Here is a 23,286-nt window from a genome sequence, read left to right as displayed (position 1 = left end):
TACAGTGTTGTATATACAGATTCCAAATATATTATTGGATTATTATTGCTGCATTTTAACTTCTAAATTTTTTATGTTTTTTAACGTTAAATCTCAACCTGAAAAGTAACTAAAGCTGTCAGCTAAATGTAGTGGAGTAAAAAATACAATATTAGCCCCAAAATGTAGTGAAGTAGAAGTATAAAGTTACTTAAAATGAAAATAATAGTATCTCAAAATTGTACTTAAGTACAGTACTTGAGTAAATGTACCACCACTGGCAATGTTGCTAACTGAAGGTCCATCCATGCTAAATTAGATGCCAAAATTAGCCAAAAAAGTCATATTTTGCTGTTTGCATGTACATTGTCTGCCTATAGTTAATTTATAAAGAGTGTGAGAGCTTGACCAACATGCATTTCTAATTATTATTAATAATTTCTTAATACAATAAATATGAAGTTCAATGGAAAATCTCAACTTTTTCTCAACAATGGGGAAGTCTAAAAGGCACTTTATGGTGATATTGACACATTTGGCGAGTAACTTACAAAATCTGCAACCCAAAAGTAGATATTTCCCATATTTATGTTGTCCGAAGTGCAGAAAAGAGGGCTCTGCTTGCAATTACAGCCTTTTTTATGATCCAGAACGTTCGCTGCCGCCGGGATGTATGCAGTTAGGAAAATGTTACGCTGCTCATAAGACCCTGAGGAGGTGCTGACCCTGGGCAGAGTTTCCTGCTGTAATGGGGAGCAGACACAGTGACCGACTGCCCGCCGAGTGGAGAACAGGCCAGGATGTTCCACCGAGGTTCCACTCAGAGATCCTCGTATATTAAACGGCTGCTTAGAGGAGGCTGTAGTCCGTCCAGACTTTCTGACAGGTCCATATGGTCTGGCAGAGGCGCTTCGAGACGTCCTTCACACGCTGCAGAAACTCGTTTTTTTTTAACGGGTCATTAAAACCTTTTGTTCCTTTTCTTCTTTAAACAAAGTGCGAAAAACTGGACGGTGAAGTGAGAAACTTCAACTTGTTTCCAGCAACATTTCGTTGAAGCACTTGACAGTTTTTGAACAATCTGAAAATGTTAAAATCAACGTCGTGTCACTTCTTTCATATATTCATGGGAAAAAAATATTAGACCACCTTGTTTTCTCCTTGCTTTCTTGTTCATTTAATACCTGGTACAACTAGAGGTACATTTGTTTGGACAAATATAATGATAACAACAAAAATAGCTCATAAGAGTTTAATTTAAGAGCTGATATCTAGACATATAACAGTTAGTATAGAACAGTTCACCGTAATTTTGTGTCTTTTTGGTAATTTTTACTTCCACAGTCATGGAAAGATTCTTGATAATAACCATGTTTTGTTTTTTTATTGATAATGATTTTGGTTATTATCAACAAAACCACGGAAAATGTCGAGATATCAGCTCTTAGACTAAACTCTCTTTTGTTGTCATCATTATATTTGTCAAAACAAAGGTACCTTTAGTTGTACCTGGCATTAAAATGAACAAGAAATTGAAGAAAACAATGGTCTAATAATTTTTTCTGTGACTGTATATTAATTTTTTTAGCCTGAATACTCAGTGAAATCGATAAAATTATTTATTTATTTCACACCACTGAATGTATAGAGGCTTCAGTAAAGGTGACTTTGTAGTGAACAGATCCTGTGATGGTTGAGAAAATATGTTCCCAACTTATTAGCTTTTATTCATCATTCAGCTGAATCTTGTGGTTGAAAAGTGAAGCCAATGCGGAAATGCTAAGGGCTGCAGTTCCTCAAAAGGCCACTTGAGGCCGGCTCCAAAAGAGAGTCAATGCTCATAGACGTGCATGTTAAAATGCCAAACTTTACAGCAGAAATAAACACATTGCGGCTTGGTACAAAATAACTTTTTTGGTCTCCTTAACTAATTTCCCGCTTCATGACAACTGTGAGGGGGATGCATTTTCATGCAACTCACTTTTTTGATTAATATTAAGGCTTGGAGTTATGTAAAATTAAGGGGTTGCTTCTGCATTCAGCCCGCCTCATCTCACCAACGCTCCCCTTCTTTACTTTTTTTTTTAATAAACTGGGAGTTAGGAGTAATGATGCACTGGAGCCACCAACTTTGAGCTTAATTCGGCTCTACAGAAACCTCTGGATGACATTATGGAGTTTCAACAGTCTTTGGCTTTCATTAACAGGATAAAGATCTGTTGAGTAGCTGTTAAGATTTCATCCATTGTACTCTCTAAGAACATCTTGTCCAGGACTTATAATGGCTTTTTATCATACCTGGCATGAGTTGAGATAAATCCATTGGTCTTTGGGCTCCCGTTTTGAAGCCTGGAGTTTGCCATTTTGGCCGTTGCCATCTTGGTTTTTATTGCAGCCAGAAGTGACCATGTTTGGTCGAGAGGGTGCACAAACTATTCTGGCAACCTGATCTCTCTAAGAACATCTTGTCCAAGACTCAAAATGCTTGACATGAGTTGAGATAAACTCTCTAAAAACAAATAGAAGTAGCCACCATGACCTCATCCAGTGGTTTTTTGGGCTCCTGTTTGGAAGCTTTGAGTATGCCATTTTGGCCATTGCCATCTTGGTGACCATGTTTGGTCGACTGAGAAACATTACACACCGAATTATTCTGGCAACCTGAGTGCACCTGGCTGCTAAAGCAACAAGGTCACTCGAACAAAATTAACTTCCATTACTCTAAAGTGAACCAAAAACAAGTTCACGGCTGTTTAAATGTGATAAATCACATGAGAAGTAGGGTAATTTTCTGGTAGACTTCTAAACAATCTGACTTCATTTTACAACCAGTGGAGCCCTCTATAAAAAAATAGAAGTAGCCACCATGACCTCATCCATTGGTCTGTGGGCTCCTGTTTTGAAGCCTCAAGTTTGCCATTTTGGCCGTTGCCATCTTGGTTTTTATTGCAGCCAGAAGTGACCATGTTTGGTCATCAGGTACAAACTATTTTGGCAACCTGAGTGCATCTGGCTGCCAAAACACACCGTGCAAGGTCACTGCAACAAAGTTACCTTCCATTACTCTAAAAAAAAGTGAACCAAAAACACGTTCACAGCTCTTTAAATGTGCTAAATCAACTGAGAAGGAGGGTCATTTTCTGTTTGACTTCTAAACAATCAGACTTCATTTTACAACCAGTGGAGCCGGCTTCACTTTAATGACCAGAAGAGGCTCCGCCCACTTCTTTTACACACTTATCAAGCTGTTATTTTTAAGGCTAAAGTGGCTCACTTTCCAACATTTTATAAAAACTCAGTCTTGTGAAATAAACTCTCTAAAAAACAAATAGAAGAAGCCACCAAGGCCTCATCCATTGGTTGGTGGACTCCTGTTTTGAAGCCTCAAGTTTGCGCAGTAATGTGCTGCCCACTGCTCCTTGCATGGTGTGTTCACTTGTGTGTAAAAAAGGATGGGTTAAATGCAGAGGTTGAATTTCCCCATTGTGGGATTAATAAAGTAATCTTCTTCTTCTTCTTCTTCTTGCCATTTTGGCCGTTGCCATCTTGGTTTTTATTGGAGCCAGAAGTGACCGTGTTTGGTCGAGAGGTTGTACAAATTGTTCTGGCAACCTGAGTGCACCTGGCTGGTCACTGTGAACAAAGTTACCTTCCATTACTTATAGGTGAACCAAAAACAAGCTCACAGCTGTTTAAATGTGTTAAATCAACTGAGAACGAGGGTAATTTTCTCTTAGACTTCTAAACAATCAGACTTCATTTTACAACCAGTGGAGTCGGCTTCACTTTAACGACCAGAAGAGGCTCCGCCCACTTCTTTTATACACTTATCAAGCTGTTATTTTAAAGGCTAAAGTGGCTCACTTTCCAACTTTCCAACAAGATTCAGGGTCATTCAAGTTGAGACAGTTCGAACATTATCAACAAAATTGATGATGCTCATAATATTATATACATCTGCAGCCATGAAACACTTTTTTTTTTTGGAATGAATCCTGGTTTAAAGAAGCCGCTGGCTTCAACACCAAAACCACCAGAGTCAGAAGTGCTGCAGGTTTCTGCAGGACAGCGGCTGATTTATGTTTGAAGTCAGACTGATATTTATTTGCAGAGACTCTTACTCAGAGTCAGTGGATCCAGCAGTCGTCTGCAGCGTATTAGATGCCTCTTAAAGCTGCCTCTGTTTATGACATCTGTTTTTATTAATGAATGTCGGAGGGACACATGAGCGTATTGTTTACCCGCGGTGGTATAACTCAAACAGACCGTGGCCAAGCATCCCGATCGGTTCCTTTTAGCGTCAAGCATCTGTTTCTGCAGCCTGCTCAGAGAGACAGAGAACCAAAAAATGCAATCGATTATCTCCTAACCTGTTTTCAATTGCACACACAGGGGCCTGATTAGACAGCGCTCGGCTTCCACTGGGCGTGTCACTGTAAAAAACACAACAACAAAAAAACAGAGGACGATCGGTTTCTTACACCTACAGGTGGCTGCAGCAGGATTGTGCAGTAACTCTGTGGATATATCACAGAGAAGTCCTGCTGGTGGAGGGGCGGCCAGGAGAGACCACACGGCTGGCTCGCCGCGGGAGATAAAACTCCAAACATCTCTCTGGGCTGGAAGAGAGAAAAAAAGCCCTGAAGAGAGAGAGAGAGAGCAGTTAATCCAGAGCCGACAGCTGTTACACAATGTGTGACCAGTGTGAATTATTTGTGTTACATAATGCTGTGTAAAACATCCTGCTGTGTAAACATCTCCTGATTGTGATTGTGATGCACTCTTCTCTGACGATCCTTCTCACGTTTTCACACTTTCACACACACATTAATCTCTTAATGGTTTATATGAGAGTGAGTGGACACTTGTTGTCTGCGGTGTACCAGGTGTCTCGCTCACTGCCCCCCCTCCCCTCCCCCTCCCCCTTCAGGTACTGAGTGTAAGACCACAGCGAAGGCCGACATCATCCTGCTGGTCGACGGCTCCTGGAGCATTGGGCGGATCAACTTCAAAACCATCCGCAACTTCATCGCTCGCATGGTCAGCGTGTTCGACATCGGCCCCGAGAGAGTTCAGATTGGTAATGTTCTCACTTTCACTACTGTTACTACTGTCACTGTGTTTTTACAGTCTACTGCTTTATTTTCTGCTATCACTACTGAACCCCAACAAGCCGTTTCAGGGCATTTTTTCCCCTCTCTGTGTTTTTCCACTGCAATATATATAAAAACTCTATAAATCTCTATAATCTCTAAGTCCTGCAGCTCTATAGAATCAGCTCAATCAGAACAACTCAAACATGTATTTGTGCAGAATAACACAGTTAGAATGACAGAAAACAGAAAAAAAGTAAAATTTCTCTGATAAATTATTAAAAAAAAAAATTGGGATAAAATTTAATCTATATTAACAAAATTTTATAAATAATACATTTTTTAGTGTTACCAATATTGTCAAAGATAAAGTTTGCTCCACATATTCTACATACTTTTTGCATGTTTCCAGCCTCTCCTGTCCTCTCCTCTCTGCTCTGTGTAAAAAGCCTCTCCTGTCCTCTCCTCTCAGCTCTGTGTAAACAGATTTTCATTGAATATATATGTCACTTAACCGTTCGCCTCAGCACCATTTGGAGTGCAGAATTAAACATTTTTAACAGGATTTAATAATTCCAAACAGTTTATTTTACTTCAACCAATGCTGCAATGAATTTTATTGCTACTGTACAATTTCTGCAGTTTATGTGACAGGGTTTCTGTGTCCTTGATGTTTTGTTTTTTTAATTTACACATTGCTGTGTTTTGTGCAGGTCTGGCTCAGTACAGTGGAGACCCAAAGACGGAGTGGCAACTGAACGCCCACGCGACCAAGGACTCGCTGCTGAATGCCATCGCCAATCTGCCGTACAAAGGAGGCAACACCATGACAGGTGATTCAACAACACCCAGTTCTAACTGATGGTGGCCCCAATTTGGAGGATTTACTTTTCTTTCCTTACTTGGGTCCATAGAGCCGAGATCAGAGTTACAGGAGATTTCAGCACAGACTCATTAAGCCTTCCATTTTTGTTTTTTGTCACAACAACCAAATACTATAACATGCAAGTTGTTGCATTTTCAAATCTGGCAGAGTGTGCATGTTTGATATTATACAGAACTGCCCAGACTGCCCGGCCTTGGCTGAAAAAAGCTCAGAAAATAAAGTTGCAGCAATAAAGTTGATTTTGAGTAAGTAATACTCAACCAAAAACTTAGATTGAACGTCATTCAAATATCGATAGAAACTTCAAAAAACACTGTCCACTGTCCACCAAAATATGGCTGTTTTTTCTTTGTAATTGTGTAATTACTGAGTGTAACATGAGTTGGATTTGTTAGACGACAGAAAAGACAAGATTTAGCGTGATTAACAGCAGAATTGACCTGGGTTTTTTTTTTGTCTGAACTCTGTTTAACTCTTTGTTTCCTCATACAGGGATGGCTCTGAACTTCATCCTTCAGAACAACTTCATCCCCAGCGTGGGGCTTCGTCCCGACGCCCGCAAAATCGGCATCCTGATCACTGACGGAAAGTCGCAGGACGAGATCATCCTTAGCTCGCAGAAACTGAAGGACAGCGACATCGAGCTCTACGCTATCGGTGAGAGATTTAAACCAGTTTGAAAACCAACAAAATAAAAAGCTTGCAGACTGTAGACGAGCTCTGACTGGAAATTTCTGTCCTGACAAGTACTGTGGCCCTGAGATCTAACAGTGCTGCAACTTAAGAAAACACATGCAAATATACAAAACACAAGCAAACTGAGGCCCCGTTCACACGAGGACGGTCTGAACAGAAGACGCAAAAGTGGCGTCGCGTCTTCACTTTTTATTCCTCGTTTAGACGAGCGTTTTCGAGAGGAAATCTGCTGCATACGGTGACGCAAAAGTGTGTGAAATTCGATTGTATGCAGCCAGGCAGCATCACTTAAAGCAATAAGAGCATCTTTGGGTATGCAGAAGTTTTCACGCCACACATTTTCATCAGCTACTCCTTCCACAAAGTTCTCCACCATCACTAGATCTCCCAGGTCTCGTTTACAGCCGTCTGGCTCGCCTCCGACAAATTGCTGCATCCAGAATGTGATGGAGGTAATTCCAGATCCTTCTCTGTTCACTAATACTATCTGTACATATCCTGTACATTTGGTGGAAAGACTCCTGTAAGTTTATTAGAGCTGCCAGAGCAGCTTGAAGGTCCGACGCATGGAAATAATCCCACGTTTGTTTATTTCCTGTACTGGAGCATGTATGTGACGTAAACACATACGTGACGTGAGCAGATCAGATCAGAGTTTTGTGTCTTGTCAGTGTAGACGGACACGATACGGCGGAGCGTATTTAACTTTTCCACTTTGGAAGGTGGTTTCAGATTTTTGCGTCTTTAAGCCCCCAAAACGCCGTCACCGTCTAAACGAAAGGCACTTCTGATAAAATATTTTGTCGTTTTCACCCGCGAGCGTCCTCGTGTGAACGGGGCCTGAGAAAACATCTTCATCAGTTTGACAACACAAACGCAGCATTTAGAAAACGCTGCAAAGACCACAACACAACAGAAGTGTTTCCAGAGGACACTTAAAAGTGATGCACATGCTTGGACACGCTTTATATTATCATGTTATTTCAAGATAATGATCATTTCATTGCATTACATTGTCTTTAAACAAATCAAATAAATGAATGATACACGTTTTAGTTGGTCTCTCTCAACGGCACCAACTTGGTCTTGGTCTTAATAGCCCGCTAATGCTAGCCCGCTATCCATAACCGACTGACGTAAGCACGCTTTGATCGGCCGCTAAAGTTAACATGCTATCAATCGCCGGCTAACGTTAACATGCTATCGATCGCTGGCTCATGTTAGCATGCTATCGATCGCTGGCTAATGTTAGCACGCTAGGATCAGCGTTATAACGCGAAAATCATCATTTTCTTGAAATAACGTGATAATACCACAAGCGTGCCCAGATGTGTGCATCACTTTTAAGTGTCCTCTGGAAACACTTCTGTTGTGTTGTGGTCTTTGCAGCGTTTTCTAAATGCTGCGCTTGTGTTGTCAAATTGATGAAGATTATTTCTCAATTTGCTTGTATTTTTTGTATTTGCATGTGTTTTATGAAGTCACAGTTGCTTTGAGCTCTCAGGGCCACCCTAGAAAATGTTTATTTCTTGTGTTTGTTCTTTTTCTGAGAAATTGTTATCCTACCTTTATTCAGTTAGATTTCAATTAGTGTGCAAGAATCCTTGTAGAGATTAATTTAGCTTAAAAACAAGAAGCTTACAAACATGTTTTTGGGGAGTTTATTCTTTTTTTCAGGCACAGTTTTGACGGTTCTTTACTCTCTCAGGTGTCAAGAACGCCGATGAGAACGAGTTGAGGTCCATCGCCTCGGAGCCCGATTCGATCCACATGTACAACGTCAACGACTTCAAGTTCCTGGTGGACATCGTGGACGAGCTCACCGTCAACCTGTGTAACAGCGTCAAAGGCCCAGGTAGGAACAGAGTCACATCATCGGCATAGAGTCGACATCAGAACGGTAAAACTGCTTTTGGAGGCAAAGATTTAGGTTTTAAAGGGCAGAATGATGACACCTTGGCTGGTCTTGGCTTATTTAATTCATTACATAACAAAATAAAGTTTTATTTATCAAAGGAAAGACCAAATGTTTGTGAGACAGAATCGTGCTTTCAGAAATATCAATAACTTCGCTTGAAAGTTGAGATTTTGGCCTATTTTAAACAAAATATTGTAGTGTAATTGCGCCATACTATACTAATTCTGTAATGACGTATTAATGAAGAAATAACACATAAATAAATACATTTCAGGACATGCATTAGGAAAATAATGCTACAAAATAAAAAAAAATTATATTTTAATGAATGAATAAATAAATTATTAATAATGGATAAATACATTTAAAACAAATAATTTAAAATAATTAAAAAAATAAATGCAAATAAAAATACATCTTTAAATTAATTTAAAAAAATAAAATGGATATTAAACAGGTAAGTAAATAAATAAGGGGGTTAATACAAAGGTAAATTAATGTATTAATTCATTTTAAAAATTGTATAAACATAAATAATTATTTATGTCACATTTGGTGAATTAATTTATGCCTACTTTTATTTTTAAATATTATATTTGGTACATTTAATGGCATATTAATCAGTTTAACTCATTTATCTTTAAATTAATTTCTTTTTCACTTTGACAGTTTTATGTAAAATAAATCATTTCATATTTTACTCTCTGACTTTAAGTTTTGCCGACATGTTTAATGTCTGTATGAGCTGGTTGGAGCTCTGATCTGCTGCCTGCAGCTGTAACTGCAGCTTCTTTGAATTCCGCTGAGTCAGATTTACACCTCACAGTAGTTACTTAGCGGTCGAGGTCAGGTGGAAACTTTGTAGCTTCAGAAAATTATACTCTTCTAGAAAAACCACAGTGATTAAGACGGTGACAACCATCCATTTTAAAAACTTTACGTGAGGCTTTCACTTGGTGCTGCAGGTGCTGCAGGGCGTGAAAGTTCCTCTGCTTATACAGGACGACATAAACCTTCAGTCCAAGCAGAGACACTTCTATTGTGCAGCTGCTTTCACCCAAAAATAACGACTGCTGACAAGAAGAAAGAACAAATCACATGCAGACACTGTAAACCAGGGGTCTCAAACTCAAATTACCTGGGGGCAGCTGGAGGCAGTATCAAAATGACCAAAGAAAGACACAAAAATGACCAAAAAAGACACAAAGTTACAAAAATAAAGAGACAAAATGACGGAAAAACACAAAATTATTTTAAAAACACACAAAATTACCAAAAAAAGACACAAGATTACCAAAAAAAGACACAAAATTACCAAAAAAGACACAAATTGACTTAAAGGAGAAACAAAATGACCACAAAATGACCACAAAAAGACACAAAATTATTTAAAAAAACCCACAAAATTATTTAAAAAAGACACAAAATTATTTAAAAAAGACACGAAAGTGTTTAAAAAAAGACACAAAATTACTTAAAGGAGAAACAAAATGACCAAAAAAAGACACAAAATGACCAAAAAAGACACAAAATTATTTTAAAAAACCCACAAAATTATTTAAAAAAGACACAAAATGATTTAAAAAAACCCACAAAATTATTAAAAAAGACACAAAATTATCTAAAAAGACACACAATGACCAAAAAAAGACATAAAATTACAAAAAAAAAGTAATTAAAGGGACCTTCCACACACAACACGGTAAAGTGCCATTCATATATAACTCACATTAAACTTTCATATCAAGGTGGGGGCCACAAAATATCGTCACGAGGGCCACAATTTGCCCTTGGGCCGTGAGTTTGAGACCCCTGCTGTAATCCCTCGATGAGAACAAAGTGTTATAAATCAACTCTGAGATCTGATTAAAACAATGCAGACGGATGAATCTGATCTTTGACAGATGATCAGGAGATGTTGCAACACGGATCTGATGGAAACTTTCACAAAGGAAGAACTGGAAGTCTGTAAATCAGTTTTAGGAGGAAATGCAGAAATGATTTACAGCACAGCCGGAGAGGAAAACATTTTTTAGAGGAAAGCACGGCGGGCCAGCGGCGTCTCAACCAGGGCAGATTTGTGGCGTCAGGGTTCACGGTGTGAAATAGTTGTACATGTCGGATCCTATTCTGACCTCATTCCTCTTCCAGGAGGGGAACTGGAACTGGAGGCGCCCGCCAACCTGGTGACCTCGGAGGTGACCCACCACTCCTTCCGTGCCACCTGGACGCTACCTGAAGGTCCTGTGGAGAAGTTTCGGGTCACCTACGTGATGGTGGCTGGAGGACCCACACAGGAGGTGAGATAGAGCTTCTTAAACTCTCCTGTTACACCTCAGACTGTTATTTCAATTCATGTTCACTTCACATAGTGTTCACAGGGAGTTTAAATCAACCAAAAACATAGAAGATGATGATTGTATCACTTTTATCCTGAGAAAAAAACTGTGAATGATTGCAACACTAATCTTAGTTCTCTAATAACCTAAATAGAAAATTAGAGTAAAACTAGAAAATTTCCTCTGGGGAAATTCTGAAACGGCCATGGGGGCTACTGCCGGTGTGTGTACACTATGATGAGATTCTTCAGAGATTTCAAACTATTAATACTAGTAATGTTATAATACTATATAATATACAAGGAGCACACCTACAACAAGCATTCCTTTAGTATTTATTTATACAGCAACCTATGACCTTTAACCTCAAAATGTGTGTGTGTGTGTGTGTGTGTGTGTGTGTGTGTGTGTGTGTGTGTGTGTGAAACATGTGTATCTGGAGGAGTGTGTGTGTGTGTAACAAAAATCACATAAAGTTACCTGTGTGTGTGTGTGTGTGTGTGTGTGTGTGTGTGTGTGTGTATCTGTAACTGTAATCAAAGATCAAAGGCAATCAGAGCAGATCAATCACAGAATTAACTGCCACCAACTGCCAAGGTACCAGAACAGTGACAGCAGCCTAAGGTGGACAGACTGGAATTTCTGGCCTCGAACAGCATGCTCGAAAGCATTTTTGGCAAAACCATAATACCTATCATTGATCCGACTTCACTTTGAGCGTGCTGAGTTCTTCCTGAACGTCTACATATGTGGGGGTTTTTTTCAGAAAAAATGAAAAAATAGCTTTGTTAGAGCGATCTAAAAAAACTGTTACACACATTTAATATGGGAGCCAATGAGGCTGTTGGTGCGTGTTGGTGGATCATATGTGCGTCCTACGCCCAAACTATAACTCTGACAGCTTTACCAGAGGATTGTGAGGGAGAAGACTAATTTTCCTACGTTTCTATGTATAAATTATTTCTGTAGAGTGGAATTTGCGGCCTGGAGCGCAGTTTTCAAATTTATTTCGTGCAATACGCACCCATTATAATCTCAGAATTTCTCCAAAAATGATCATGGTCATTGAAAAATCTCCAATTATTGTTCTTTTTCGCTCATTTTTTCCGGCCATCCCATTCACTTCAAAGCAAAATTTTGGGCAGTTTTTCGCGACTAATGTCATTTTGTAGGGGCGGCTGTGGCTCAGTTGGTAGAGCAGTCGCCCACTGATCGGAAGTGTTCGATCCCCGACCATGGCAGCCTACGTGTCGAAGTATCCTTGGGCAAAATACTGAACCCCAAATAGGTTTGATGCTGCGTTCATCGGTGTGTGAATGAATTCCCAATGGTGGCAGGTGGCACCACTTAGGGTAGCCTCTGCTACCAGTGTGAATGCGTATGTGAACGAGTGAATGAGCGTCTGTAGTGTAAATCACAATATAAGTGCACTCCATTTACCATTTAGAAATACATTACGATTGTTTTACATCAATTTACGTTCGTGACTAAAACAAAGTTTACTTTGTTTCACCATTGTCATATTACAGTTATTACTCTTATATAGCCACAAATAGATACATTAACTTATCGCTTGTTTGTATTTCTTTAGATAACTAAAATAGAATCTGAACTGGGCGGCCATCGGCAGGCTTATCCCTGCATGTGGGTAATTATTTTAAAACCAACCCTGTTATTTTTTCCCAACTTTAGACAACTGTTTTTGTTTCCTAACCTTAAGTTGTTCCATATCGCAACATTACCAAAATGTTAAAAACAGTGATCGTCACCTATTTAAAACCGTGTTTAAATAAGGTCTAGGTTTTACTCAAAATCACCCAGAAAACTCCTTTAAACTTGAAACACTTAGAATGACACAAAAAGCTGACGGGGTCCATTGAGTGTAGACATTTCTAACCCTCCTCATGTATAAAATAAATATCTCAGCTTGCAGTAATATGTGTTTCCTCTGCTGGCAGCGAGCCGTGTCCTGAGCCCTGACCCTCCTTGTTTCTGGCTGCTTGTAATTTAGGAATCCCCTCTCTGGTTTCACCGGCTGTAAATCACTGCAGATAAGAGCTGCATGTAAATCTCATATATCTCATGTTGTGATGTTCATACGGCCCAGTGTAAACAGATGAGAGTCGTCCCGGCCCAGTGTGAGGTCTATAACGTTCAACTAAGTGGATCCAGTGGAAACTCTGGCTGATTTCAGACGATTATAATCACCCCGGCTCCATCTGACACGGGCCAATAAAAGCACAAAGGATGGAAGAGACCCAGTGCTCTGTTTTTAAAGACGGCACTGACGGGAGGTTAAGTGTAAACTAAATGCAGGTTCACCGGAGCAACTGGGATCCAGATTTCTGTCCCTGAAGGCCGAGTAAACAGGGCTTTGAATGAAAGCCAGACCTGGTTTTTTGGAAACACTTCCAACGGTTGAGTTTCAACCTGTCGGTGAGGCTGTATGGAAGCCTGGTTACACCAAAAAAAGGTCAAAAAGTCATTATGATTTGAAACGTCCTCAAAATAATCACTTGCTACGTGACTATAGACGACGTAGTGTTTCAAATGATTTATTAGAATTTTAGAATGAATTAGTAGCTCAAAATAATGACAAACGTTGTAGAAATAATGACTTCATATCGTGAAATAATGGGAAACTTTCTCGAAATAATTACTTAGTATCATATAAAATAAAACACTTAAACACTAAAATTACACAAACCCTTAGGATAATTATAAACCCTTAGCTTTCTCGAAAAAAATATGATAAATAATGACGCAGTATCGTATAATAATGACAAGCTTTCTCAAAATAATTAGTTAGTACCTCAAAATTATAAGAATCTTTGTAAAAAAAAATTGTGAATTAGTATTTAAAATAATGAGAAACATCGTAGAAATAATGAATAAAGTATCATAAATAATTAGAAGCTTTCTCAAAATAATGAGAAACAAAAAAAATGACAGTATTCCAAAAAAAAGTAGCACTTTCTTAAAATAATGATGAACCTTCTCAAAATAATGAGAAGCTTTCCTAGCTTTCTCAAAAAAAAAAAGACAAAAATGTATGATAAATTTTGTAGAAATAATGACTTCATATTGTGAAATAATGGGTATAATAATAATATAAAACTTTTGGAAATAATTATTTAGTATCATAAAAAATAAAACACTTTCTTAAAATAACGACAAACCCTTAAAATTACTAAAAACTCTCAACTTTCCCAATTTTTTTTATAAATAACGGGAAGCTTTCTCACAAAAATTACTTAGTACCTCAAAATTATGAGAATCTCTGTAAAAAAATGACTTAGTAATTGAAATAATGACAAACTTCGTAGAAATAATGACTAAGTATCATAAAATAATTAGAAGCTTTCTCAAAACAATGAGAAACTTTCTGAAACTTTTTAAAAATAATGAGACATTTTGTAAAAATAATGAAAAACTTTCTTAAATTTCTCAAAAACAATGACTTAGTAACTCAAAATAATGATAAACTTTGTGGAAATTATGACTAGAAGTATCGTAAAGAAACTTTCTCAACTTTGTCAAAATAATGACTTAGTATCATCAAAAAAGAAATACTTTAAATAACATAAATAACTACAAAACTTTCTCACCTTTCTCAAAAAAGATTACTTAACTCAAATAGATAAATAAAATAAAAAAGAAACTTTGTAGAAATAATGGCTAAGTATTGTAAAATAATGAGATACTTAACCAAAATAATGAGAAACTTTCTCAAAAATACTGACTTAGTATCTCAAAATCTTGTCCAGAGTTTATGCCATTTTTTTCCGGTATCATGTGCTGTTGTTTGGCAGATAAACTTATAAACAAATAAAATGTCTGTCAGGAAATCTGCTAAATTAATAAATAAATCCATTAAATGTAGAAAAGCAATTTAAAAGCATTTAAACCGGCTGAACAACTGAAGATAGAAAGAGAGCGGCGGTGGTCGATCGAGCTGTACGGTGAATGAAGTGAGGGAGCAGCAGTGAATCAGATGAATAAAATTGTTTTTTTCTGATCATTTTATCGTAGTTTGAACGTTTGAAAGTATAGTTTTTATCATCCCATGGCTCAGTTTTCATCTTGTTTCTTTCCTTTACTGTCAGTAAAAGGCTCCCATATATAGGTTGACCACACAGGACAACAGAGTGCAGAATATAAAACAACAGGAGTCGTCCATTAACATCACTTAGTGTCTCTTTTGTGATTGATACCCTGTCATTATCCAAATTCACAGGAAGCTGTAAATCTCACCTGACTGGTGCAAACAAACCAGTTATCTGTTACAGTTTAAGGTCTAATGGGAGCCAAAAGGGAATTAATAAGCAAACAAGATGCTATTTTATATTCACGGCCGTATCCAGCACCAACAGATGGAAGACATAAAGTTTGTGGAGCAGGAAACGCACGGAGCAGAATCCTTTAATGAAGTTCTATGAAACAGAGCAATTATCTGAGTGTTTGAAGCGTTTATACCTGGAACAATGGAGCCAAACTGATCCCAGACATCAGTGATAGAACCAGGTTTTTATATCTAAACCAGGTTTAAGATGTAAGGCGGGAAAAACTCACAATTTTAATCAGATGCAGAACACTTTTTACCCCCCTGGGACAGTTGAAACTCTCTGCTCTTTTGTCTTTATCAAAAAGCGTTTAAAAAAAAAGTGCTTAAATTGTGTACAATTTTTTTGGGGATCTTTACGATAATTGATTTTTTTGTGTCTTAAAGGGATAGTGGCAGTGTTTTTCCTCTCACCTGTAGTGCTTTTTTATTCATCTAGATTGTTATTGTGTTTGCCAAGAGTTGCATTCTCTCGAAAACTCGGAAACTCGGAACTAGATGACTTGTCGAGCGAGCTAGACGGTGAATGAAGAGAGGGAACGGCCTTAGCAAGAACTAGCCAGTGAATCAGAGGAATAAAAGGTTAACCTGTGCTTTCATCTGTGCTCTTTTACTCTTTTTTTTGTACTTTGATCATTTTTTAGCGTACTACACTGTCAAACTTTACCTGCTGGGAAACTTTAAACTTGCTCTTCTGGTCTTTGTGTCATAAATAATTTAGTCTGATCCGACTCATGGACTGACATTAAGAATAAATGCATAAAAAAATCTTCTGATTATCTCACGAAGGTCATGTAGAGGCATCAGTATCAAACTGAGACGGTTTCATAACCAGATAAAAACTCTTTGTAGTGGTTTTCTTTCAAAGAAACTTTATTTTTGGAAAAGCTTCAACCTGTTCCAGACAGACATGGACTTGTTTTGAGAACTTTTTGTCTGCTTCTCGGTTCAAGGAAGATTAAAGCAGGTTGCTCCACTAGAATTCACTTGATTTTCGAAAATACTTTAAGTAATTTGATTAGCATTGGAAACAGGTTGAACTTAATGAATTACAGACGTAAATATCTTGATAAGAAGGACATTTTTTTTCTCCATGAGCTGGAGAAGCCGCAGCCTCTTGGTGTTTTGTTTGTCATTCCTCCTCTGGGTTTGATTTTCCAGCAGAACTGAGCAGGAATGTGACGCTGTTTGGCGGCCAGCTTGGACGTCCCACAACAGGACTTTCCCACCACCGCATGAACGCAGCTCCATAGCTTTGGTCGAACAGGCTGTAATCATTTTATGGTGAAAATACGAAAGCTGGACCGCCACCAAACCCTGATTGACAGATCCTGATGAAGAGAGATCAGAGCATCCAAATCTTCAACTTTTGTGGATATTAAAATGACATAATCATTAGCTGACAAATTGCTTCACCGCAAGTCACTTTTCATTCCCAGTTTTCTGGAAGAAAAAACGCTCAATTCTCCAAACGGCTGAGCTTTGAAGTTTCGATGACAGCGTGTGTTTGTGTTTGCCTGATTGGTGATTAGAACATTTTTATTCCTGACCCGCTGCACCTCCGTGCTTTTCTCTCACAATCAGCAGAGGAATCTTTTCAGTCTGCAGAAACTTTGCTCTGTGAGTCGAATAGATTTATTCTAAAATGAGATTTTCTGCTTTTTTGGAAAGAACAAAAACTTGGCAGCTTCATCTTCAGCTACTAAACAAAATTAAAGCTGCAAGCTGCGAGCAGAGTGGAGCCGGCCATGTCTCTACAACAAACGGTTCATTAGTTAGGTTGAGGGTTATGAAAAGGGGGCGTGGCTAATCAAAAAGGGCAGGACTTTATGAAATATTGTTATGTAGAACTGTTCAGTGATGGACCATCATCATGCATGACAAATTTGAGGCAGATTAGACAATGGATGGTCAATTTATACAGTCTCGTGTTTTATGCCGAAACGCCATATTTTGCCGCCATGCCATGCCCCCATAGTGTGACAGTATGCAAAGCTTTTAATAAATTTTGATGTCAAAGGCCTTTTGATGGTATGGAACAAGACCAAAGTCGATCGGATTAAATCTGTAGGAGGAGTTTGTGAAAGTATGCGGCGTGGAAATGGCGAAAAACGTCTAAAACGCCATTTTTGATCCAAAATGGCCGCCTTCCTGTTCGTTTTTGGGTATGGCTTCGTGAGACTTTTTGGTGCGTCTTTCCATGATACAAGTATGTACCAAATTTCGTGTCTCTATGACAAACCTGTTTCAGGGGCTCAATTCTAGGGGGCGCTAGTAAGTAATTTTGCCACGCCCATTTCTGAGACCAATGAAATACGAATGTTTTCGACGGGATTGAATTTTTTCCCAAGTTTGGTGAGTTTTGGAATATGATAAAGCCCTTAAAAACGCAATTCATTTGCTGTTCTAATAATAAACAAAGTTTCTGATAATAATGACTAATAGAACCTTATTGGTGGAAACAGACTTCCATACAGCATCACAGACAGGTTGGAAAACCAATTGTTGCAAGTGTTTTTAAATACCTTATTATAATAACCAGTCCTCTATGGTTTCAGATGATGGTGGACGGGTCGGTGAACACTGTGGTCCTGGAAGGTCTGAGTCCTCTGACCGAGTACCTCGTCAACGTTTTCTCTGTGGCCGGCGAGCAGAGCAGCGAGCCTCTGAAGGGAACCGACACCACCTGTAAGTGTTTCCTCTTCCTCTTTACTTCACGACAGAAGCTTTCATGTTCCTCATGATGATATTTTGTGGCCCCCACCTCGATAAGAAAGTTTAATGTGAGTTTTATATGAATGTCTCTTTACCGTGTTGTGTGTGGAAGGTCCCTTTATTGCTCCAGCTGGAGCTTTGTTTCACTTGTTTCTATGACGACGTTAACAAAAACAAAGGCAGCTGCTACCGGAGTGTTTATTATCTGCCGTATTGTTGTTACCGCAAGAAGTGGAAATGTTATGGAATGTCATTTTGTGTCTTTTTTCCCGTAATTTTGCGTCTTTTTTTTGTAATTTTGTGTCTTTTTCTAATAATTTTGTGTCTTTTTTTTAGTAATTTTGTGTATTTTTCTAGTAATTTGTGACTTTTAGTAATTTTATGTCTTTCTTGGGTCATTTTGGATCTTTTTTTTTTGTAATTTTGTGTCTTTTTTTGGTAATGTTGAGTCTTTTTTGTAATTTTGTCTTTTTTTGTAATTTTGTGTCTTTTTCTAATAATTTTGTGTCTTTTTTTAGTAATTTTGTGTCTTTTTTGGTCATTTTGTGTCTTTTCTTTGGTAATTTTGTGTCTTTTTTTATCATTTTGTGTCTTTTTTAAGTAATTTAGTTTTTTTTCGATCTTTTTGTGTCTTTTTCTGGTCATTTTGATACTGCCTCCAGCAGTATCAAAATGAGTTTGAGACCCCTGTTGCTCTTGGCGTGATTGAAGAGCAGCTTTAAAAACACATAGCATCATCGCTCTGTTGTGGGAAAGCGTTTTTTATTTCCTCCATATGGATTGTGAGATAAACAACTTGATTTCTCTGCTCATTATCCCGTTTCACACACATCGTTCTGACGTGTTTACTCGCTTTTTTATCCTGCTGCAAATCTGTTTACACATCGTATATATTTAGCATCTGATCTGAGGCGGAACACACAAACACAACGTCCCATGATGCAATGCTTTGAGTGGATGCTAAACTGTGGTGGGTGAAATGATAATAACTTGGAGCCATAAAAAACAAACCGCTAATAGCTCATGTCTTAAATAAACTGATATAATTTAACAACGTGTTTGTGCAAGGCTCTTAGTTTGCATAATTTGTTCTGAAATGTGCAGCTGATTTCTACAAATGAGCCGTTTCCAGCTGTCATGAAACAATAAGTGATGGTTGTGCTGTCGTCCACTTGGACATGGCACCGGCAGCCGTGTCATTTTTTAAACTAACACTCACTTAGGTCATAATGTCCTCCTGAAAGCAGTCTGGAGTCTGTCAGGGTGACTCAGACATGAAGGCTGCAGGCATCCTGCAACAGGCAGGAGATACTGTAGGACTTAATGTGCAAAACTGAACTCTTCAAGGTTCCCACGGTCATAAATAAACCTCACAGAATTTCAAAAATCTCATTTTCGAAGTCTCAAAGAGTCATGCAATTGGAAAATTACTATAAAAGTTTTGGAAAAGTCTTGTCTTTTTTGTAATTTAGTGTATTTTTTGGCTCATTTTGTGTCTTTTTCTAATAATTTTGTGCTTTTTTAAGTAATTTAGTGTTTTTTTTTGTAACTTTGTGTCTTTTTCTAATAATTTTGAGTATTTTTTGGGTCGTTTTGTGTCTTTTTTTGGTGAAGGCTGCAAGCGTCCTCCAACAGGCAGGAGATACTGTAGGACTTAATGTGCAAAACAGAACTCTTCAAGGTTCCCACGGTCATAAATAAACCTCACAGAATTTCAAAAATCTCATTTTCGAAGTCTCAAAGAGTCATGCAATTGGAAAATTACTATAAAGTTTTTGGACAAGTTATGCAATTTTGTAGCTTTGTAGCTAACCTGATATGTAACATAACAAAATGCTGAAAAAGTTGTTCTGTCCTGATAGGTTTGAACAATGGAGGGCCAATGTGCATTTAATTTTGTTATTTAACCCTTTGATGCACAACATGGGTCCAAAGTGACCCGATATGTATGAGTTTTTATCTTCTATATCTTTGCAATAAATTATTTTCATCATTCAGTTTTCCAGGTTTTCCTCAATTAGTTTGTTTTTGATCATCAAACATCCTAATTTTATGTTTTCCTTTATTCATTTTTTTAAATAAAATCCCTTTTTGTGTCACTACTCTTCTAATGCACAACATGGGTAAAAAATGACCCATATCCATTTTTTTTCAGCTAAGTAGCTTGCTAAGCTAACTACTTAGCTAACTTCTTGGCTAAGTAGCTTGCTAAGCTAACTACTTAGCCAAGTAGTTCGCTATGTAATAATACAAAACCTTTTTTTCTTCATAAAGTATGAGAGGCAAAATGGAAATGATAATCTGTTGTTATCAAAAACAAGATATTTAAACAATACTGGGAATATTCAAACATAAAATAAGTTGATATCAAAAGATCCTTACGGGCAAAACGGAGCAGAACACAAGGAAAATATTCTAAAAATTAAAATTACTTTTGTAAGGAGATATTGTCGTAATTCTACAGCAATTATTTCTGCTTCCAGCAACACTGTATTTCCTGTTTTTGTATTGTGTTTTAACATGTTAAAACCTTGTTCCAAACCTTGTTTTAACATCCAAAAAAATCAAATTTCTTTTGCAGAAATCCCATTGACTTAACCTGTATTATGTATAACCCAGTTTCGTAAACCAGGTGCTCGTTTATATGGCATCTAAGAAATAAAAAACCCATATATAATATCCTTTAAAATCCATAAAACAGATAAAGCATTAAACATTATAAGCTCTTTGGGACTTCGGGGATTCTGTAAGATATGACCTCGATGTTGCTCACCTGTTTGTATCATTATCATTTACGGAGCCAAAACCTCCTCCGAATTAATAAAAAAAGGTTTCTGACCCACTCGTATCTCCGTTGCTTGGATACCTAAAAGTACATCAAAACATTGGAAGTATATTATTAAAACATCAAATAGAGATATTAAAGTGAGTATCCCCAGTGTCTCACTGTCTCTGATGGTGTGTTTTCTCCTCTCAGTGCCGCTGTCAGCAGCAACAAACATGGTCGTCTTTGATGAGACCTCGACAACCATGAAGGTGAGATGGAACGAAGCCGCCGGAGCGACAGGATACATGCTGCTCTACAAATCCATCAACGCCTCTGAGCCTCAGCTGGAGAACGAGGTAAAGTAACACAACCTTCACATGAAACTTTTGAACGTTTCCAACGTGGGAGGTGTGACATCCTCGCCTCTTTGTACCAAGTTAAGCCAAGAAGCTCTTTAGCTGATGATAGAGAGATAGATAGATAGATAGATATACTTTATTTATCCCAAGCTGGGAAATTACAGTGTAGCAGCAGCATTACACACAGAGACAATAACAACACAATTAAGTAAAAAGAACAACCTAGGCATACTTCAAGCAATAAAATATAAAAGTACAATAAAAATACAATAAAATGTAAAGTGTCTAAGTGTCTAATAGCTTCAAATATTGGTTGTGTTTGTTTTACCTTTGGGAGTTTTAGCCAAGCTAAGATTGAGTTTTGCTGTATACAAAGTTTATTTGTTTATTTATTTGTTTATTTATTAAGGATCCCCATTAGCTGGTAACTTAGTAACCAGCTAGTCCTCCTGGGGTCCACAGGAACAGCACAGAGTATACAGAAAAAACATATTCTCAATTTATCAAACATTTATAGGTAAGGTCAATCACAATAAACCTAAAAAGGGTAAGAAAAGGAAAGGTAAGAACAACATTTAAAAATGTACAGCTTTTATAAAATAACTTACGTTAACTGACGTTGGTTTGCTAGTAGCGGACTAAATTAACTACCTAAAACAATAAAATAATAGGTTCACCACCTGTTAGCTGACTGTATTTCTTAGTTTCACCCTGTATACTTTTGGTGTAAAACTATTAACTATTAAATAACTTACTGAACTGGCTAACGCATGTTATGGTGGCTACAGGTGTATCGTAGCACTCTAGCTTACTAAAACAAGCCTAACTAACTTACCTACTGACTTACTAGCTGACCGTAGAGTACTTGTAACTTAACTGACTAACTAAAACAAAAAGAGCTAGCTGGACAACAAGCTAACTGACTAACTAAGCAACAAGCTAACTAACTAACTGACTAACTGACTAACTGACTAACTAACTAACTAACTAACTAACTAACTGACTAACTGACTGACTGACTGACTGACTAACTGACTAACTAACTAACTAACTAACTGACTAACTGACTAACTGACTAACTAACTGACTAACTGACTGACTAACTGACTGACTGACTAACTAACTAACTGACTAGCTGACTAACTAACTAACTAACTAACTAACTAACTAACTGACTGACTGACTGACTGACTAACTAACTAACTAACTAACTGACTAACTAACTAACTAACTGACTAACTGACTGACTAACTAACTAACTAACTAACTAACTAACTAACTAACTGACTGACTGACTGACTGACTGACTGACTAACTAACTAACTGACTAACTAACTAACTAACTAACTAACTGACTAACTGACTGACTAACTGACTAACTAACTAACTGACTAACTGACTAACTAACTGACTAATTGACTAATTGACTAACTAACTAACTGACTAACTGACTGACTAACTGACTAACTAACTAACTAACTGACTAACTGACTGACTAACTGACTAACTGACTAACTGACTAACTAACTGACTAACTGACTAACTAACTAACTGACTAACTGACTAACTAACTAACTGACTAACTGACTGACTGACTAACTGACTAACTAACTGACTAACTAACTAACTAACTGACTAACTGACTAACTAACTAACTGACTGACTGACTAACTGACTAATTAACTAACTGACTAACTGACTGACTAACTGACTAACTGACTAACTAACTAACTAACTGACTAACTGACTAACTAACTAACTGACTGACTGACTGACTGACTGACTGACTAACTGACTAACTAACTGACTAACTGACTAACTAACTAACTGACTAACTGACTAACTAACTAACTGACTGACTGACTGACTAACTGACTAACTGACTAACTAACTGACTAACTGACTAACTAACTAACTGACTAACTGACTAACTGACTAACTAACTAACTAACTAACTGACTAACTAACTAACTAACTGACTAACTAACTGACTAACTGACTAACTGACTAACTGACTAAACTGACTAAAACAAGAAGCTTAACTAAGTAACTAACTTTCTTACTTAGTTAACTTACTAGCTGAGCATGGAATGCTTCACTGACTAACTAAAACACAAAGCTAACTAACTAACTAACTAACTGTAACTGACTAACTAAAACTAGAAGCATAACTACATAAGTAACTAACTTTC

The 23,286-nt window shown here is 37.6% G+C and overlaps 1 protein-coding gene across 1 annotated transcript in view; it reads left to right on the top strand.

The window, feature by feature from the left end:
• Nucleotides 1-23,286, top strand: part of col12a1b (collagen, type XII, alpha 1b) — a 226,376-nt gene that overhangs the window by 63,094 nt on the left and 139,996 nt on the right. Inside the window, exons 17-23 of the mRNA XM_059355858.1 lie at nt 4,910-5,059; nt 5,786-5,905; nt 6,451-6,615; nt 8,363-8,509; nt 10,724-10,872; nt 17,812-17,941; nt 20,946-21,091. Of these exons, the coding sequence (XP_059211841.1) occupies nt 4,910-5,059; nt 5,786-5,905; nt 6,451-6,615; nt 8,363-8,509; nt 10,724-10,872; nt 17,812-17,941; nt 20,946-21,091 (1,007 nt within the window). The remainder of the gene's footprint in view (nt 1-4,909; nt 5,060-5,785; nt 5,906-6,450; nt 6,616-8,362; nt 8,510-10,723; nt 10,873-17,811; nt 17,942-20,945; nt 21,092-23,286) is intronic.

Source organism: Centropristis striata, chromosome 18 (assembly GCF_030273125.1).
Source record: "Centropristis striata isolate RG_2023a ecotype Rhode Island chromosome 18, C.striata_1.0, whole genome shotgun sequence".
NCBI lineage: Eukaryota > Metazoa > Chordata > Actinopteri > Perciformes > Serranidae > Centropristis > Centropristis striata.
Note: the sequence above shows the minus strand (reverse complement) of the source record. Positions and strands in the feature narration are given on the sequence as shown.